The 20,304-nt window shown below is 38.6% G+C and overlaps 1 protein-coding gene across 8 annotated transcripts in view; it reads right to left on the bottom strand.

Annotated features, from left to right (window-relative positions):
* Window positions 1-20,304, bottom strand: part of MEIS2 (Meis homeobox 2) — a 175,426-nt gene that overhangs the window by 112,293 nt on the left and 42,829 nt on the right. For all 8 annotated transcript variants that reach the window (XM_059849805.1, XM_059849807.1, XM_059849810.1 and 5 more), the window contains one exon: window positions 9,052-9,197. In XM_059849805.1, the coding sequence (XP_059705788.1) occupies window positions 9,052-9,197 (146 nt within the window). The remainder of the gene's footprint in view (window positions 1-9,051; window positions 9,198-20,304) is intronic.

The raw sequence follows: 20,304 nt of genomic DNA, 5'->3' as shown, positions 1-20,304 counted from the left end.
TATTTAGCATATGTTAAGAAAGCAAACAGGAACTTTCCCATTGCTATCAGATTTAGTCAGATAGTATTTCTACAGTATATCCACTTCAGAATATCAAGTTCCCACTTTGAAATTATCAAATAAGAGCTTGATCCTGATGACAGCAAAATTTCTACAGCACTAAAAAAAATTGATGTCTGCAGATTTTTTTTTGAACACTAAACCAAAATATTTTCTGCTGTTTACTGAGCTACTCAGAATTATTATCCTGAGATTGTAAGAGTATGTCATGAGATGTTAAACATTTTATGGACATAAGTAGTCAACTGCTACAAACAAAATACATATTTTGAAATGCCATCATAAAAAGGTAAAACCAAGATTTAAAAAACTCTTTATGGCCTATCACCTGGTATCAGACAAAACAACCAAAATTAGTTTTGGCAGATTTGGGGATAGCAGTTAAAAATAAAAAGTAACAAATATAAAAGCATGAAAACTGTATTGCCATTATGCTTAGAGATAACTGTAAGTCTTTAGAGGTGTCAATGATTGCTTTAGATATTACAAACAAGTGCTGCCAATCAACTCTAAAATATGTAATGCATGGTATTCTAAGTATCATAACTCAAACTCCACAACAGGAGTAATATTGTCTGCCACAAACTACTCTTTTCATTAGGCAGCAATAAGAATTGACACATCCATTTCTTTGCAGCTGTGGAACTGTTGGCAGAAACGTGCTTTTGTTTTGGTTTGGTTTTTTTCCTAACATAACTCTAATTTCATTGCCTTGAAACTAATTGTCCTGCTCATGGATCTTGAGAAGAAAGTTTTAATCCTGAGGCAAAGCTGTGAGGTAGTATCACTGCACAAACAACAGCAATTGCATTTTCCCTAAAAATATTTTTTATATCTACGTATAATCATGTGCTCACACTACAGAGAAAGGGAGGAACTATGAGTTTTCTGATGACAACAGCTTTAGGTAGTGGACCCTGAAGATATTCCAAAGACTTCTCTCCTCTAGTTGACTGTGATCTTGATCTCCAAAAGCTGCAGTTCACAACTTTTATTAGAGCAATGTTTTTGGAGTTAAAAAAGTGTTTAAACACTTTACATTCACATATGCTTTACTTAAACCACCTTTTGCCTTGTGAGCCTTGCAGCCACAACTCTATATAAACAAATTCTTGTCACTATCAGTTCCTTGTTTCAATTACTTTAAGGAATTCATTAACTGGACTTTGGTGTTCCTTTTTCTCTCTTTTCTTTTTTCTTTTCTCTTTTCTTTTCTTTTCTTTTCTTTTCTTTTCTTTTCTTTTCTTTTCTTTTCTTTTCTTTTCTTTTCTTTTCTTTTCTTTTCTTTTCTTTTCTTTTCTTTTCTTTTCTTTTCTTTTCTTTTCTTTTCTTTTCTTTTCTTTTCTTTTCTTTTCTTTTCTTTTCTTTTCTTTTCTTTTCTTTTCTTTTCTTTTCTTTTCTTTCTCCTTCCTATACTGACTCTGCAAAGCTTTGTAATCTGACAATAACAACCAGAGAAAAACAGTGGCTGATCCTATCTTTTGCTAGGCCACATTCAGCTTGCTCAGTCGAGGCTTTTTAATCAAACCTCAGTGAAAACCATGCACATGTTTTTTGCTGTTCTCAGGAATCCCCTGTTTGAAAATAGCAGGTAAAATATTAAACTGGGAAGTAACATCTAGCCACGTTATCTGACAATTTGGCATCAGCTGACCTCATATGTCACATGAATGAAATTCACCTTGCAGCAGTCCTGACACATTGTGTTGCCTGTTGATGAGGAGGAGGCAAAACCAGGCAGGCTGGTATAAAGATAAAAACAAGGAGAGGAGAAGGTAAAGCATATACTAAACTAGCTAATATCAGACAGGGTACTGTGAAAAACTCTTATAGCAGGCCTAGAAGAGGACCATTAGGTAGAGTCAACAGTTTAAATTGTCCTAGTTGCACCAGAAAAGATTTTGCTGCAGCCCGTCAGCCTGCCATGGATTTGGGGAGTGAAAGGCAATGAAAGGGATAGGAGAGCTGGAGGGGAAGGGTGGTGTGATTCATTTACTTGTCCCTTGCAGGATTCGCAATTTGGGGATTCTTTGGGGGCTGGGGAGGGTGTGTATGTGTGTGTGTGAATTTCACCCTATATATAACTTGGAATCCTATTAGAAAACAACCCAGTGACACTGCAAATCCAGTATTTCTCAGCATGCTATTTTTGAAGCTGAAACACACAACATATTTTGATCTCCAAAGAAGCACAATAAAGATCCCCTCTTCAAAATAAAATGAGAAGTAAAGAAAACCCTCAACCAATTGCACATGTAATAATTTCCAGGCCGGCTTCCTGTGATTGTATCCGATTATTTAAATTTTGGACTGTCTCTTTAATTTGAGGAGCAGGGAGAGAGGCGACAGATGGCAGACAGAATTGACTTATGTCCTCTATTCTTCTACAGAAGAAGGGGGAGTGCAGAAAGTTTGATCGAGGCAAAAGCTACAGTACATAGGGCTGGCTATAACTATCTAATAGGTCTTTTGACGGATCGGTTCGGAATATTTAGGTTTTTTTCTCCCCCAGACAGGCTTTGTAACAAACCCACGGTCCTGGAGGTTGCCATGGGTGACGAGAGAGCTGACATCCAGTCCCAACTACAAATAAGCACATGACAAATGGGCCCAGAGCCCTCCGACAGCCCTGAACCTTGGTGACCCCCTAAAAAACCCAGCCTCCCCATACCCCGTGCCCCCCCAAAAAAGCATTACTGAGTATATTTTTTAAAACCGAAAGCTTGCGCTTAATTGGAAACACTGCCGTGTAACTGAAATGCTTAGGACAGCATGTACAAGTAAAAATAAATCATGCAGCATTGTTATTTAATGCGCTGTGACATCATTTCCTGAAATTAAACAGAGATGACACAGATTCAGACAGTCCCTGCTAAGGTTCAGTTCAAACAATTCACAGATGTTTTCCTCCAGCCAGCAGAAAACAATGCGAGACTTAAAGCACTCTTCTCCCTCTGCCCCTCTTCATCTTCCACTCCCTCTCCTCAGCCTTTTCACTGGTACAAGGAGGTATGGCAGTTTTATAATACATGCTCCCGCAAAAATATTCTTTTTTTAATTTAATTACTCAGGCTGTTGTACTAAATAGATGGATCATTGTGTCACAAAAGCATCAATTTTTCAGAAGAAATAACAGATGTCTATGTAACAATGATTAGATTAACCACTCCCAGACAAAGCTAGCTTTTGAGGCCCACACACCCCATGACCCTGGGTTCCCTCTTCTGTAGGGGGTGGATGTAGAAATGTCAGATCTAATCTCAGATTCCATTTTTAAAACAAACAAAGCCCCACCCCCATCCCATTTCAGCTCTTTTCTTTTAAGATTGTGGTGTTTAAAAGGTATGTGAATGTTTGGTCTCTTACTAATTCTTCAGGATGCTTTCATGGCTGAGGACTAGGAGCACTCAGAGGATAAAACCTTTCAGCCTGGGATCAGAAGTGTCATTTCAAGAAAGATTTCCGGGTTTATTCTGCCCAGGCTGGTGACACGCTACTGCAGACAGGCAGGACAGGAGGGGGATGCTGATGACATTAGGCAGGGCTGTGCTACCAGCAACAATAACTACAAATGTTAATGGCCACCACCAGCCCTTCTGAGGAGACACCAGAGCAATTCTGGGGTACAGAGAGGCACAACTCTGTTGTCCTGAGGACTGCAAGACTGCAGGTCATGGGAGTTTAGCATTCAGGCACTGATTTTTCTTTAGCACTGGGGGGCGAAGTCATTTAACCTCTCCTCACTAAAGTTTTTCCAGCTGAAAAATGAGCACAATATTATTTTGTAGGACATGTTTCCAACAGGGTGGTGTTTGTACAAAGAGGTCTGCTCTACACCAGCAGGCAACTTATTACCTTGCTGAAAACAGCACACAGCCTAAAAGCAGACCTGGAATAAAACTGTAGCTTGGGCTCCTCCAGCTCTCCAACACCGTGGTGCCCTGAGGTGGAAATGGCAGCCATGCAAACACCCGTGCAGGAAGTTTTACAGGAGAGTCAGAGGACACTGTCCATCTCCTGTGTGTACCCTCGGAGGGTATAGCATGTTACACTGCACTCCAACACACACACTAAAATTCAGTAGAATGACTGCACATTCCCATATTATCTGGAGTCTCCCAGCCTTCTTCTTGCCATTTTAACTGGACAGAGTTCTGCTGCACTTTTGGGTTTGGTTTTGGTATTTTACAGTAGGGCAAAAACATCCATGTGCAGAATGCTTCTCCCAGATCACATCTCTGAGTAAAGCTGTTCTTCTGCACTTTGATGTGAAAGTAAGCTGTTCAGTGTGGAGTGCAATAGCCAGCTATGTTTGTAACCTTTCTTTAAGGCATTGTTACTAAAATAAAATATGGAAGGAGATATTTATGAAGGTGGGCTGGATTCAACTTCCTTGGACACTTGCTCCAAGATTGGCTTTGGTTGATGACATTCATCTCTAGAATCAAATCTAATGAATAAATAAAATAGCTCCCTGTATAATAGGCTTGATAAGCCATTAATCAAAATATGATAGATACACATTTTATTCTCAGATACACCCACATAAGTACAGAAAAAAAAATCTGTTTCAGTGAGACTATTCATATTATCCAACCTGGACACATGAATATGACAAGTTAAGCAAATTAATTCAGGTAAGTACAAAAGCTGTGGCTGGTTCATTTTACCACCTTCCAGGAGAACTCTAGCCTGACAATGAAACAGATAAAACCAAGATATATTCTACAATAGACTGTGTAAAGAGCAAGATCATCAGCCAGAAGATTGTGGAAATCAGGCTAAAATGACATTGTTCAAAGTTAGAAGACAGAACTTCAGCTAGCAAAAAAAAGCAGAAAAAACAGCTCAACTCCTCTGGCTTTAGGGGAGACATCCCAAATATCATCAAATGGGAATTAGGCATTTTCATTAAGAACGCCTTAATTTGCAAGCTACTGTTGGTAAATCTGGTACTATAGGATATGATACACGTCTTCTTAAAGACTGTAACAAAAAAACCAACCACAATAGAATTTTAACAAAGGGCATCCCTCCAGGTAAGTGTCAAAGCATAAATGAGACTCTGTTCTACCAGCCTGGTAAAAAAAGATGAAAAAATGTTGAATGTAGCAAAAAATGTAGTCTTTGGTGCACTGCTGCAGAAATGGATGAACTACCAGAGGTACAAGCCCATAGAGTGGTATAATTACTTCCTTTATAACTTTCCTGTCTTCTGATTATGTATATCTATTTTAAAGGTCCTCCATCCTTCAAAAGGGCATGGGAGGAGGGGCACTGGCTCTATAGTTGCTGGTAAGAAATCCTAATTTCAGCCCTGGTGTAAGCTGGATGTATCTATACATTTGAGCACTTCCTGTTTTCACTTTGTGATCAAATATGTTCTTTGCAGGGCAAATAGGGGAGCACTTGAGGGAGGAAAGCAGTGATGGCTGAGAGGCTAATTGAGTGTACTAAGAACTCCTTAGCATAGAGGAAAAGAAGTCTTCCAAAGCTATGAATAAACTCTCAGCTTGGGTCAGATTTCTTGCTGTTTCTTTTCTTTAACCACCTTTGAACTCAACTAAAAACAGTCTTAATGTCAGGTTTACCTTTCTGATGTCGTAATCTTTATGTACTATTGAAAAGATTATACTACCAGACTAGGATTTCCTCTACTTTCTTAAACACTGGATATTATCCAGAAAAAGCATACACATTTCCAACCAATTCATCCTCAGACCTTTTATCTTCTGGTCATGTTGTAATTCCAAATGTAAGACAGAGCTCAGTAACTGAACAAGGACACGACAAAAGCTCCTGCTCTTTGCATTTGATTTCCAACAATAAAAAACATGCATGTGTATCCTATTTCAAATATAATTAAAGTTACTACAAAATGGAAGCTGTGATGGGGGTTAGAAATTGTTTTGAAAGACACAGCCTGTCAGACACATTCATTCTACGTCAGAGTTCAAGTGCCTGTCTCTTCAAAAAAGCCACTTGGGCCATTCAATTTTTAAAACTGGCTGCCTTAGGAGTTTGCAAACCGATTAAATAAAGGAAAAACATAGCATTTTATTTAAAATCATAAGTAAATATAATTAGTCAGATCTGAGTTACTCTCTTGGAATTTGACAGTCTAAAGGACTTCTGCATTTAATCCATGCCAGAAGAGATGGACTGCCACTGCCTCTCCTTCCAGGGAAATCAGAGGTTAATGATTTTTGTCATATTGAGACTAACAGCTAACAATTGCTACAGTTGGCCTTTAGTTTTTTATTTGTCCTTTTGAGGTATTCAGAATAGGTGACAATGGCTTGCAGTTGAGAACATATGTAGAGAGACCCCTGTGGCTTATGGAAAAGTTGCTCCATGCTGGTTGGGTGTTTGAAAAAAAAAATACAACCAGAGCTCTTTTATGTTCCTCTCCTTAATGAATGCATGAATGTCAAAATGTACCAATGGCCCATTCAGGGGGCAAAGCCTAAGCAGCTCCTTCTTTAAGAACACATCCTGAGACATAAAATACATTTGCTTAACAAATTAAAATAATGAGATAATTCAATTAGTTTCTTAAAAAAAAAAAAAAGAGAGAAAGGAAAAAGGGTACATCAGGGGATTATTGTAATACAAGAACGGGTCATACAGCACAAAAGAGGAACAAACCAATTTGAAATAAGGTTAGAGTAGTAATGAAGGAATGTACATTGAATCATGGACTGTCATTGTAAAGATATTTACTTGAAACAATAAAATTGTACATCACAGATTCCCCCGTTCTGGCTCAGCCAGGGTAACATTTTGAATGGACAAGCTAATTTGAGAAAAGTGTGAGATCTTTAAAAGAAAGGAGTTTTCTTCCTTCCCTGCATGTGTTTATGGCAAGAATCTTTCTGAATTTACATTGCACTGGTCAGGGGTCTCCATTATCAGTTTGCAGGTCTGAGAATTACAGCGCAGTAAATCTTTCAACACCTGCAAACTCATTAAAGCCTGGATGGTAAAAGGTTTGGGGCTTTTTTGTGTTCATTTAATCTGATTTTTGTGAGGCCATCCTCACCAGTGACGGCAAATTTCCTTAATTCATGCGGGATGGAGAGGGTCAGGAGAGAGAGGATAGAAACAAGGAAAAGGGATTTCAAAAAGCCAGAAGGACTTTCCTCAAGAGAAGCAAGAGGCAGTTGACTGTTTAATAAGCAAGTGTCAAATGCTTTCAAGGAGCACATAAGAAACAAAGGCAGGAAGGAAAAAAAATAGATATCACAAATTTCATGGGAGGAAATGGAGTTAACATGGAGGTGTCTACAAACCAAACTTGTTTATTTGTGGCCCTGCTTTTTGCTGTCTCCCTGTTGTACTCATCTAAAGATACTCTACAGCTGAAAGAAAAACCCTCCACTCGCACTCACTCGACTTCCAAATTAAAAACATTTTACAGGTTAGTAAATCTCCAGCTGAGGTGATGTAGCAAAGAACAGCTGTGAAGTAATTTTGATAATGATGAGAATAATAAGCACATGGCAAGGTTCAGGGCTTTGCTGTTGCAGCTTCAGTGCTCCTGAATAGATAAAAGTGATTAAATACTCCTGATTATCCCTGACCAATATGTAATGGATTTACAGCCCTTTCAATTAGTCAGTATTTGCTTAGGACTCATTATTTTGTCTTTGGTTAAGTAATCAGCCCAGAGACTCATGTTCTGTCTAATTCCTCTGAGCCAAGTGGGTACAGGGCACCTGACCTTTGAAATGGCCATAGCTGAGAGGCAGGAATAACCACTACTCCAGCAGAGACACTGGCTATTCCAGCTAATCCTGACCCCACAGGCCAGATCAATGCACCTTAGTTTGCTACTAATGTCCTTACATCAAAATGATGGTTTAGAAATGTGAATCTATCGCTCCCCCCTTTAGCTGTGCTGCTGGCAGAGCAGTTCGATAGTCTCTATCATAAATAAATTGGGGCCTGGAATCATTACACTGCAACCAACAGCAGGAAATTTATAAAACCATGGAAATTTATAAAACTTTGGTAGAAGAAGAGGCAGTTAATAACAGTTAGCATTTCAAGCCTTATCAAGTAAGAAACAATTTCGAAGTGCAAGAAAGAAGAAAATTGATAATTTTACCAGTCTCCATCATTTCCCACATGAAGTAAACTAGGCTTACTAGGTTTCCTGTGGAATTGTGTTTTGATGCATAAGTGAAGCTATAATAGTCAACAGAACACCAACACAAAACCAATCACAAGCAGACAAATAAAAGCCCAAGGAAAGCACTGCTATTTCACATATTTAATCTCTCTCCCCCACAAATGTGAATATGGCCAGGCTTTAATATTTATGGACTTAAAAAGAAGCAAAAAGAGGTTCTCTTTTTGCTTCTCTTCAAGAGAAGAGATTCTCTCTGCCACACAACTGAAAAATTAGGGAATGTGTATGCCTTCTTTATTTCCTCACAAAAAAGTAACAATTACAAGGTTGCAAGCTGCTGCTTTGACTTCTCTAACATCCACAGTGTATGTCAGCACACGCACACAGACCAGGGCTCTCTCTTTCACCGCATACATACAAAGTTTGTGTAAATAGAGGCCAGCAATAAAGAATCCAGAAGTCAGAGCTAAAAGTAAGAAACCCCCTTTTGCTGTCTGTAGGAAGATTTTGAATAATTCAAAGCCAAAAATGGTTACTTCGTATATAGGTGGTGTTCCATGCTGAGGCATCGTACGTGCTCCCTTTTTCTTTCTATAGGATGTATTTATAAATATATGCATATAGAGAAATAGATAGATAGATAGATAGATAGATAGATAGATAGATAGATAGATTTCTTTGAGATTTATCATGATTCCAAGACCTAAGGAAAAAACCCCTAATTTTAAAAAAAAGCAACAAATCCTGAGACCTAATAATGGGCAAAAAATTATGGGGATAATTGATTTCTAATAATGACAAATAAAACCCATTAGGCACACGAATAGAAATTTATTTTGGTTTTGGTCACCACTTACTGTGAGATGCTGGAAAAGCCACGCTCTCATGATATTTGTTGCTACTTTGGGGAAAATGCCTCTTTTCTTCTGACGCTTTTTGTCCTTGTCTGGGTCATCGTCATCTCCTGTACCAGGTGAGGCTACACTGTTGTCTAAACCGTCACCTACAACAAAGAGAAGAACAGGAAGGAGGAGATGTTAATGAACCAAATACAGAAGCCAAAAAATATCATTAATTGCCAAGACACTACCACAGTTTGGGGGGTTTTTATTTGTTAGATCAGGCACATACTGCTTCTCATTATATAAGAATGCCGATGCAAATATGTAAAAATTAGAAAACCGTGTCTCTCCAAATACTAATTTTGTGTTTCACACATGCATATATCATTAATTCAATTATAATTGTGTGCTTGACATAGTGCAGTAGCTCTTTTTCAATTATGGGATTCAATGTGGGAAAACCTGCCACAAAAAACCCATTTACCGTAAATGCATCCCTACAACCATTCTGAATATGTACGTATAAGTAATCAAGTTAAATGTTCTGTAGTCTATATATTCGAGGCCCTCTGCAGAGGTGGCAGTAACCATGTCACCGTTCAGTGCACATAACACACTGTCAGATGAGCCCCTCCCAGTAACCATCACCTCCCAGCACACATACACACGCACTCACAAACACGTACACCTAGTGTGACCCTGCATACAGCATTTGCATGACATGAAAACTTCTACATTTCTGCATCAGTGGTTATTATCATTAAAATAAAAAGATGCACATCAAGGTAGAGCTCTCACTTAATCAGAACTTTCCATCAACATCCTTCTCTTCTGTGCTTTTCCCTGGCATTAATTGTGCATTAGCAAAAATCATTTACTTTTAACAGTCATAGTTATTTTTTCTTGCCCTCCAGCAAAAATGCCTTGAAAGCCTGCCTGGAGGGCATCTAAATTATGTATCTGAAAAACTCTTCTGGCAAGGCATTGCAGGACCCCTACTTTCTTAAAATTCATACGAGCACGTCTTCCTGTTTTTGGGAAGGCATCAATCAAGAGCAGCAATATATGCCATATTCCTACATTAATATTTGAACTAATAACTTTAAAAAAAGGAAAGAAACAAGATCCGACTTGTGGCATAATCAAATGCAAAATAAATGAAGAATACTGGGACAGCACTGAGACTTTATAGATTGCTGTGTTTTCCTTACACATCATTAGCCCGGAGCCACACGAAAGAGGAAAACAGAGAAGTGGAGAGTTTATGCTCCCTGCTGGTGTTTAAGAAGCCGAGGTCCTGGAAGGACATCTGGGAATTGTGCTGAGACGGTGGTTTTTGTAATTTAAGAATAGACATTCATTAGCAGTAAATGCCATAAATCCCATGCTAAGTAAAAACCTTGTCCAAGAAAGCCTAAAACAATAAACTCTGTGCTCAATGTAGCCTGAGCTAGACGCTCCATAGCTTCCTGAGGAATGCTATAGATTCATGAGCTAATTCCTATAGCCTCGTCTAGATCTGTAGTGCTACTAAACGAAATACATTGCTGCTACATACAGTCCATTTGCTTCAAAACTTGCATTTCAGCTCCATCTTCCCTCCCATGCCAGATCACCCTTCTTGTACGGTGTCCCCTCTGAAAAACCGACCCTTTTGGACTGGAGAGACAGAAAAAGCCACAGCAAAGAGCTGGCAGATTAATTTTATTGACATTTCCATTTTCACTGCAATGTGATACCCTCCATCACATGGAAGAGATGACCCTCACTATTTACAGACTGACAGGCCACTTCATTACAACCACCCTGCCCCAAGGCAGAGCAGCTCCTTTCCATCTGCCCAAACACCAGAGCAAGACCCTGAAGTCGCTGCTCTGTTTCTCGTGCCTTTTTTTTTTTCCTTCTATTAACGACAGGGAAAGGAGAGTCAAATCACAGTAAAGTAGTTGAGGAGATATGGAAGCTCTGAACACTGTAACCAACTGTTTGCTTTTGTAGTATATCAGTTATTTAGAAAGCACTCCTTTCTGCTGCTTTCTTCCCCCCCATGTATTCCACCCTACCCCTCTCTCACAGACACGTGTGCGCGCGCACACACACGCACACACACTTTCCACTATGCCAAGGAACTGCTGCAAGGCAAATTCTCACAAACACTAATGGCTTCTGACTGCTCCTTGGCAACCCCAGCATTTTAACCTGGGTGGATATGCTCTCCAAAATACAGACACTGGAGCTATCTCATCAGCTGTTCATGTGACACAGATGGAGAGTGGCTATTAGGAGCCAGGCAATGGGCCTTGGGGATCTGAGGTGCTGTACTGTAGCCTCAGGCAATTTTGAAAAGCAGTACCCAGAGATGGGGGGGAAAAAATCTCTACTGAAAGTGCAAGTTTGAAGTCAGTCAGTCTGTTTGTCTATCTGTCGCGCGGATAAAGATATCTTTGTCTCTTTATGTAAAAGTAATGTGTGTATGCACAGGATGTGTGGAGCTGTAAAACTTCTGCCCTGCACCATCCTTTCAAACCACAGAAACACCAGTTTACTCTCTCTATGGACAAATTCCTGTCTGTCTGCATATACTCTCCTATGTGTGAGCATCCTCAGCAGGAGTCTCCCACACGCTATATCAGTGTTTGGACTTTTTGATGAGGTTATTAATACCCTGGTTTGAAAAAGCTAATAGCAGCCCAAGAAAGAAAAGTTCAACTAAAGCTCTCATTGTCTTCCCATCCTAATCAGCAGTTGAAATCATAAGAGTTGGTGCTTCCCTAAACTGTTCCATAACCTCACAAAAGAAAATTCAAATATTGTAGCTCCAAACAATATCAGAAGAAAAATACAGCAAGATTTGTTCCTCCTGGTGCATGACAGGCCTGTTAATCTGTAATGTCATATCTTTAATAGGACTTACAACCGCTCAGTTTAGTGGATGCAGCTTCTAGTGAGAAGAAATCATAGAAAAAGCCCATAACTGTCTTTTCCAGGATGAAATTATTTACTTCTGGTCCTAGCTTTCTTTATCCAAATAAATGTCAGTTACTTTAAATAGAGAAAAGTAAAATATCAAAAGCGAAATAAAATGAACAGATATGAAAGTCACTTTATGGCAGACTGGATTAACTATATTTTTCACTACTGTGTGAAGGAATCAAAATTTAAATAATTTAAATCGTCATTACAAGAGATTCTGCTTATATGAACCATACATATCCTGGCTTAGATGGTAATTTGTAAAAGGAGTAGAGTCAAATCCAAAATTCTATGGAAATGGCAATTATACAAGCACAGTTTTTATCCCAATTTTCTAGAGAGGAAATTAGGTTTGGATTTTGGTCCACTGTCTCTCTCTTTCACACAGAACCAAAAAAAATTAGGGGTGATTTTCTCCTGCTTCCCATACTGTTGACTCATTTATTCTTGCCCAAAGAGTACACGTGATTGCAAAACCCTATGGGTGTTGCAGGAAGGTGGAGAATTCTAAGTGGCACTCTCTTTGTGGAGGTGTCAATGACTAGACATGATTCGAGCCAGTAGAGATTTAGGCATTTTACCCAGCTTGTTTAAGAGTATAGCAGTGCTATGTAACAGTCTCAATAACCCCTACAAAAGATGGAAAGAGTTTACAAGAAACCTTGCCAAGGGACCCACCTGGGGCTCCTTAAAGACCTTCTCTTCGAGGGGAAGAGTTTGTTGAGGACGCTGAAGATGCAAGACTTCTTTACACAGTGGGAAGTTGGGCTTCCACACTGGCTCTGTGTTCAGGCACTCAGTATGTGCTGAGGGTTTCCTTCCACAAGCTGAATTCCTTTGCATTGAAAGCAAAGGAGATTACCTCTTTAAAAATATCAAATAGCAGTCATAGCAGGGTTTCCATTGCACCATAATTCCAGTTTGCTGCAAGCTGATTTCCTTGGACAGATAAACTTGCAAAGCCCAGTGTTGACATAGCCAAGGACTCTTTGAGAAACAGAGACCAGCCCTATGTAAAGCCTGTCCAACCTTACTGTATCAATGAATTTTTCTTTGTTAGTCTCCCACACTATCGGTATTATTTCAACCCTAATCTTTGTGTTCTTCACAGAGTAAAAACCCAGCAACAGATGAAGAAGAAGTTGCCCATCTTGTCCTTTTACCACTTGTGAACAGGATGAATAAGAAATTCACAATCTATCAAGATGATAACTGGAAAGGATGACCCAGTCAGGCCGAAGCACGGAAGCCTGGTAACAGTCCAGATTCAAATTCTAGAAATAGTTTCTGTTACCATCATAGCAAGTAGAGCAGTTAAAAAAGTGATTTCTGGAAAAGTACATTTCAGAACTCAGTGTTTGAGTTTCTTCATCATCAGAGGTCCCTTACAGCTTTAAGGTTTGTCACACTAAGGAAAAGAGAGAACAGCAGGAGTATCTAAACTCGGGGGAAGACAAGACACTTTGCCATTTTTCTAAAAATAGTGGATGAAATACGAAAAGCAAGTTAAAGGATTCTGTAAAGGAAAACTGCAGTGCACTATGCTGATCTTAAGTAAACTACTCTAATATTCCAGACTAATATTTTGATGGAGTAGAATATGTAGATATGTAGATATAAATGCAAAACAAAGAAGAAACTCTGCATGCAGCTTATATTCACAACTTGCAATTATTTGTTTGTACTTATAATGTGTCCATCTAGACACATAAATACTGTAAACCATTATTAATAAGGACATTCAGCTTAGTAATACAATCCATAGCACTACCAGAGAAAAATCTGAAAAATTTGTGTAATTATCACTGCCAAAAAGCTGGAGATAAGTGTCCAAAGATGTTTTTAAAGATAAGATAGTCTGTACTTAAGGGAAGACTAACAGAGAGGGAAGGTCAGCTCCAGAATCAAAGACCCTTCAGGAGAATCCTTATCTTCATTCCATCCTGTTAAAATTATCAGGGTTTTAGCCTTGCAGCTCCAGTAGATCACAGATCTTTGAATGAAGTTCTGGCTATGGATTGTTTTTTCTTTCTCTTCCTCTTAATGATCCCTGTTCCAGGAAGTTGACTTAAGTCTCCTCACACCACAGGATCCATGCTTATCTCCTGCATTTCTTGCCCAGGGAAACAAAATTAAGATAGATTATTTCTGGCAAGTATGGGACTTTGAAAATCACAAACAGTTCAGGTGGGCAACCCAGCTTAGAGTTGTGCCATCATTGGCACTGCTCTGCCAGTACCTGTGCTGGTTTTGCTAAATTACTTTATTCCAGGAGGAAAGGAGCCATCAGAAGATGTTCAGGGGCCTTACAGGCACACTGAGCCTGTGCTGACCTGCATGGTCACTTCTTCCTGGAGCAGAGTGTCCTCAAGTGAGCTGCTGTAATCAGACCACTGCATTCTCTGCCCTGGTGTTTCATGGTTCCCTGTTCTATGTTTCAGAGAGCATCTTGGGCAGAATGAAAGGTTGGACACTGGTGCACTAGAGAGAACAGGAGAAAACTTCAGACATATACCACTGCCATCTCTCTTCCTACAGAAGATATTGTCCTGCTGTTCTGTTGCTCTTCTAGAAGCAGGAAGGAGACAAAGACCTGACCTTCTCTCTTGCTGTTCTTTTGCTTTCCAGACCAAAACCCAGCAACCCCACTGGGCTGATAATGTAAAGATGACATGTACGAATTTCACACATGTATGAAATAATAATTATTGCAAATTCAAATAGGAAGAAAACTTAAGATGGTATCAGACCCCACATACAAAGCTATTCTAATTACAACTTAGTTGTAATCTAATTACAACTTAGCATAGTTTGTCATTCAGGAGCAAGTCCCTATTGCCATCTGGCAATATGTGTTAAAGGCTTAAGGAGTTGCATAGTACCTTGTATATAAAGTGTATTTACAAGAGACAGAATGAAAACTGTTTATTTTCTGTTTCTGGATAGGCACCTGTCTAGAGTCTCTAACATATCTTATTTGCAAAAAGGAATTCACAAATATTTTATTATTTATTCAAGCTAGGAATGACATTTCAGCTCTTATTATAGCCATGTATGCTATAAAATCAGTGATTTAAGTCTTTCAAAATTATATTCAGAAATGTTTAGATTCACATCTCCCCTTTTATTATTTTTCTGTCCAAAAAATAAGAAAAAAGACTAGCTTTTCTTTTGTGTCCTTAATTGTCTGTGTTTAGATTTCATGTTTATTTGTAAAGTGAATAGAGAAATCTTAGAAATTCTGTCAAATTTCAAAAATGTTTTTTTGTAGCTTATATAAGAGAAAATTAATAAACCACAGTTAAAATGCTAAGCTCTTTTATACAGCCAGGAGGTTCATGGTTCGTTCATTGCAATCCAACATTTTTTCTCATCAGGTGAAAAAAGTGTTCCAACGCAGACAAGGGGAACAACAGCAAAGCAACCTGCTAATTACTGATCTCTCTTACGTTCCTGCTGTGCTAAACTGTCCAGACATGTTGAAGTGAAATTTTTCTGCGATTTTCAAGTGACTAGTTCATGGCCCACTGCCGTGGAGTGCAGGAGAAGGGATGAAATGCTTTAGTTTACATGCAACATTTACTAACTGTGTGGGTTTTCCGACATTAAAGAGGGGACAGTGACCCATGCCACCTTTTTCACACTCAAAAGAGCACTGAAAAAACAGTCTTCATAGGCTTACCTCAGGCTTCCCTGGCCCTTAACACCCTCCCCCCAGGGTAGGAGCAGAAAGAGAAAAAAGAAGGGATTTTATGCTCCTTTCTCTTCAACTTTTCAGGCGGTATAAGCAGCATTTAGCAAATTCAGCCTCCAAATGGCTCCAAATGCTCTGAGCTGCAGGGGCTCATCCTTTGTTAGCCTCCCTCTATTTACACAGGATTTACGCAGGCTCTCCACTGAAGAGACCACATGTTTCTGACAGAAAGCACTTCCATTCACACTGCATCAGGCAACAGGATTGTAACCACTGCAGCTTCACGCTGACCTGAGATTAGGGATTTCAGCAACATTGAGATGGTAACAATCTGCTAACTAACGAAAATTATCCATGGAGAACTCTGCTGCATACTCCAGTTAAAACTACCATAGCCAGATAGATTAGGTTACTTAAAGGGGCTATTAAGAACTAGCTACTGTCAAGAATATGCATGTCCATCTACAAATAACATACACACAGAGAAAAAAAACAGCAGGGGGAACAAGCAAATTTAAAAAAAAAAAAATCAGACTGCAGCTTGGATTAAAACAATTTCACCCACTGGTTGAAGACATAAAGTGTAAAAACAGACAGATGGACACATATGTAAATGTGGCTGCATTTGTTTCTCTGGAACTGGCAAGTTAGTAATAACGGTATAGTTTAATAATTTATTTTCCATGGTATTTTCACACTGGTTAACTGGGCAGTGGCAACACTTATGCAGAACTTCGGGAGCAGAATAATTCCTTCTATCTAATTGCTTCTGGGGCAGACAGACTGAACTAAGCAAGCTCTCTTGCCTCTTCCTACAAGAACTCAGTACTGGAACCAGATATCTGGGATTTTTAAATCCCCAGTCCGGGGATTTTTAAAATTTGGTCATTTTTTAAAAATCAATTTGGCCAGTCAGGATTTCTGCACTGAGATTTTTTTTTCCCAGATTTAGTTTTGCATCAGGCTTTTTCAAAATGGATTACACATACACAAACACAACAAACGTTGCTGGTTGGTGCTGGTGATTTTTTTGCTCAATAGCTTTTCATGGGGCAAAAGAAAATTGGATGGGAGCACAGGGCCAGAAAGGACCACACAAATCCAGTTTTTGATGAGTTTTATTTTGACATTTTAATTTGTCAAATTATTTTGCTTCTGCAGCAAAGGACAAAATAATTTGCTTCCACAATAGTAACTCCTACATGTATCTGATATCCACTTAAAAAGTACTAGATATATTCTAAAGTTCTCCATAGTATATCATAATAAAGCTCTTCTGGGCACTCAATGATTCATTTTTAGTGATCTCTCAAATGCCCTTACCCACAGTTAACACTCAGATTTTATTAAGGAAGAAAGCAGGGACAAATGTCCACTTAAGTCCCAGCTCTCAAATTCAACTCTGCTTGCGCTGCAGTACCTAAAGCTAAAGCTTTTTTAATGTTCTATTCACCTCCCCTGTGTGGCATTTCTGCTAACACAGAGTTCACAATCTTTCAGCCCCAAACACAGAAGGCTGCTATCTTCAAGACATCCGAGGAATGTGCCAGATACTATCATCTCCCCTGCAATACAAAGAACTAGAAAGAGGCAGAGACCAAAAGGAGACCGTGCTGATCAGGTTACTAAAGTCCAGAAAGTCTTTCCCAGAATGCTAAATGTTAATCTTTGAACCAGAAAATGTTATAATTAAGATCCTTGTAGTTGGAGGAAATGCTAGCTGTAGAAGTCAAAGGTACAGCCATTTGAAGTTGTACTTTTTTGCACGTTTATCCTAATCTCGCACCCCTCATGCTGGCACAACTCCCATCAAGCACTTTGTTCTATTCAAGCAAAATTATCATTAATGTCAGTGGCAGTTTTGCCTGAGTAAGAAGTCTAAGACCAGATCCATGTCTTGGTCACAGAGAATTGCAAGCACTGCACAATTCCAGAGGAGATACACTCATTAAAACATGTGATTTATGCTGATTTATGATGTTCTTCTATTCAAAAGTGAAACTTACATTGTACCTCACCAGGAAAGTGTTCAATAGACTTTTTTCTACATGGTTTTAACTTCAATCCCTACCCGCCCCACCTCAGTACAAGCTGGTAAGTGTACTCCCAGTTTTTGGTATCTAGGCTGAAAGAAAGCATTATTAAAATAGGTTTAAGAATTCTATATGCTTCAGTAATTACTTTGCAGTGTGAATGTAAATAGCTGTTATTCTGTTTAAATTTTTCATCCTACTAAACACTGTCACACAAAGTGTCCTTGTGCTGCAGTTTTAGTGGCATTCTTTTTAAATCTTTCTTAAATATATTTTTAGAGAAGTATTTTTGGCATTCTCATAGTAATTCTGTTAAGAATACCAGCTGCAGACTGGCTACAGCTGAGGCAACAATAACAAGTCATTAAAGAAATCAGGAGACAAAAAAAATATTTTTCTTTTGCTGAAAGCACATCTCCTTTAAGAGACTACTTTCCTTTTTTAGTTCTGGGATAATGTTTTTCATTTTCTCAATCAACTGTATAAAAGTATACATTAAAGAGCTATATTTTGTTCTAAGTAGCTTTTTTAATTTATTATGCTGTTACTTTTGTCATTAGAATAATATCAAATGTGGGCAAAATAGCTAAGTTCAATTAAAATTCTACCTGCAGCTGAAGTAATTAAGTTCAGTTTTACTTCATCAATATTTAACCTTTACTATTTTGCAGTTGTTTATATATAGCAGAATGTGAGAACTTAAAAGTAGATGATGACTAACATCCTGCACCATTCTTCATTAAATCAGTAATGTAGTTTCTTTAAGAGTAAAAATGACTGTTTTTTTAAAGGAAAATAGCAATCATAGCATCTCAATTTTCCTTAGAGCTGTTAAAAGTAGTTATAAACTGTGAGATATTTTAATGTCTTGCATGTCTTTAATGTCTTCCCCTTAGACCCTATGCTGTTTGTCACAACTGCTTGTTCAGGAGACAGCCCCTAAAATGATGCCCACTAGCACAACTAGAGTCCATGTACTGCCCAATTTAGAAACCTCTTTTCTCAGGGCTGTTCAGTTATTAAGAAAGCACTCGCTGAAATATTACATATGGGTACACATAAATAAGATTTTTTCATCAATTAAAAAAAAAAGGCTGGAAATGTAACAGACAGTTATTCCTGAGAGACACTAAGCTAAAAGCTTCAATTACTAAAAAGGACACTTGTTAGGCCACAAGTCCAAAATACACATTTGTCTATTTTAAGATGTTTTTAAAAAAATGGAGGATGGATAAGTGCTTAAAAAAAAGATGTTTTAGTAGAAAGGACTCAAAATGAACCACAAAATTTTTTTCTGGTGATAAAATGTATACAAATGTATGTTTTACATACAACAAATGAAAGTACTGTCTGGATATGCATTCACAAACTCTTGAACAGGGTAAGAAGAGATGCTTGCTGTGAATGCATAGTTCGTAAAAAAATTTAAAAGTACAAAACAACTCCAAACTTGGCAAGTCTTACATACCATAAGAGCTCCAAGACCTATGCACAGTAGGGTGGATTAACCCGCTGGGTGCTGCGGACATATATATGCACCTCCTCCTAAAGTGTTCATTTGGCTGGCAGTCTGGAAAACGCCAGAATGCGAAGGGTTACGTGGGAACACTGACAGTCTGCTCTTGTAGGTTTAACTTAAAGCCTGTACTTTAAATATAGGGTGGTTTGTATTTGGAAACACAACTAATACTCCTTATGAGTGATGTGCTACTTGGCGCCCAAAACGAAGGACTCAATCAAGTCTTGCTCCCACTGGTGAATCATTCTCCAGATGACAACTGCGTGCTTTGGACCTGCCTGTATTTATTTTTGGGGGTACCGTTTTTCAGAAGTCTTTTCCTCCAAGAAGCCTTGTAAACATAAACTGTAAACCATCTACAACTTACGTGCTGTGCCTATTGGATGCTTAAAAGTGGTTACTGGAAAGGCCTGAAATGTTTCTTTCCTTTGAAGTAGATGGACAAAAAGAGCAAGCATAAGGGAGGTAAAGATCATAGTTAGTCCCTGACAGATAGCCCTATGATATCAGAAAAGCAGATAAGCAATTTATTTTTTTTTCATGGCATAATTTTTCTGATTTTTTCAGGATAATATGATTTAAAAAAAAGCAAAAAAGAAGGAATGGCCATGGTCACCTCTCTCTGCAGCCAAACTGTTCCATAAGATGCTTTGGGCTGCTTTAAGTGATTGAAAGTATTGACATACACATAAATCCATAGAGACAGGGGGAAAAGCTTTTGACAAAAGTTCCAATGAAGTGGATTTAGAAAATAAGGAAGCATAAAAGTAGCAAAACCACAGGGTACTAAGTTGTTGTAACTCTGTTTTTTAAAAAATTCACAGCACAAAACTAAAAAGCACAGACACCCGCTCTGACACCTGATGCATTGCCTTTTTGCTCATAACCTATAATTTCATTTCAGGTCTTTCACTGTTGCAGAAAATATTACAAAACACAAATACAAAGTGCCTACAAAGTCTTCCCAGAACTGATTTGTGTCCCTGAGCTCTTTTTAGGGAAGAGCCTCACAAGTTGGGCTCCAGAGAGCTTGCATCACCCCATCTTCT

The sequence above is a fragment of the Haemorhous mexicanus genome, chromosome 6 (genome assembly GCF_027477595.1).
Source record: "Haemorhous mexicanus isolate bHaeMex1 chromosome 6, bHaeMex1.pri, whole genome shotgun sequence".
NCBI lineage: Eukaryota > Metazoa > Chordata > Aves > Passeriformes > Fringillidae > Haemorhous > Haemorhous mexicanus.
This window is presented reverse-complemented; position numbering and strand designations above follow the sequence as displayed.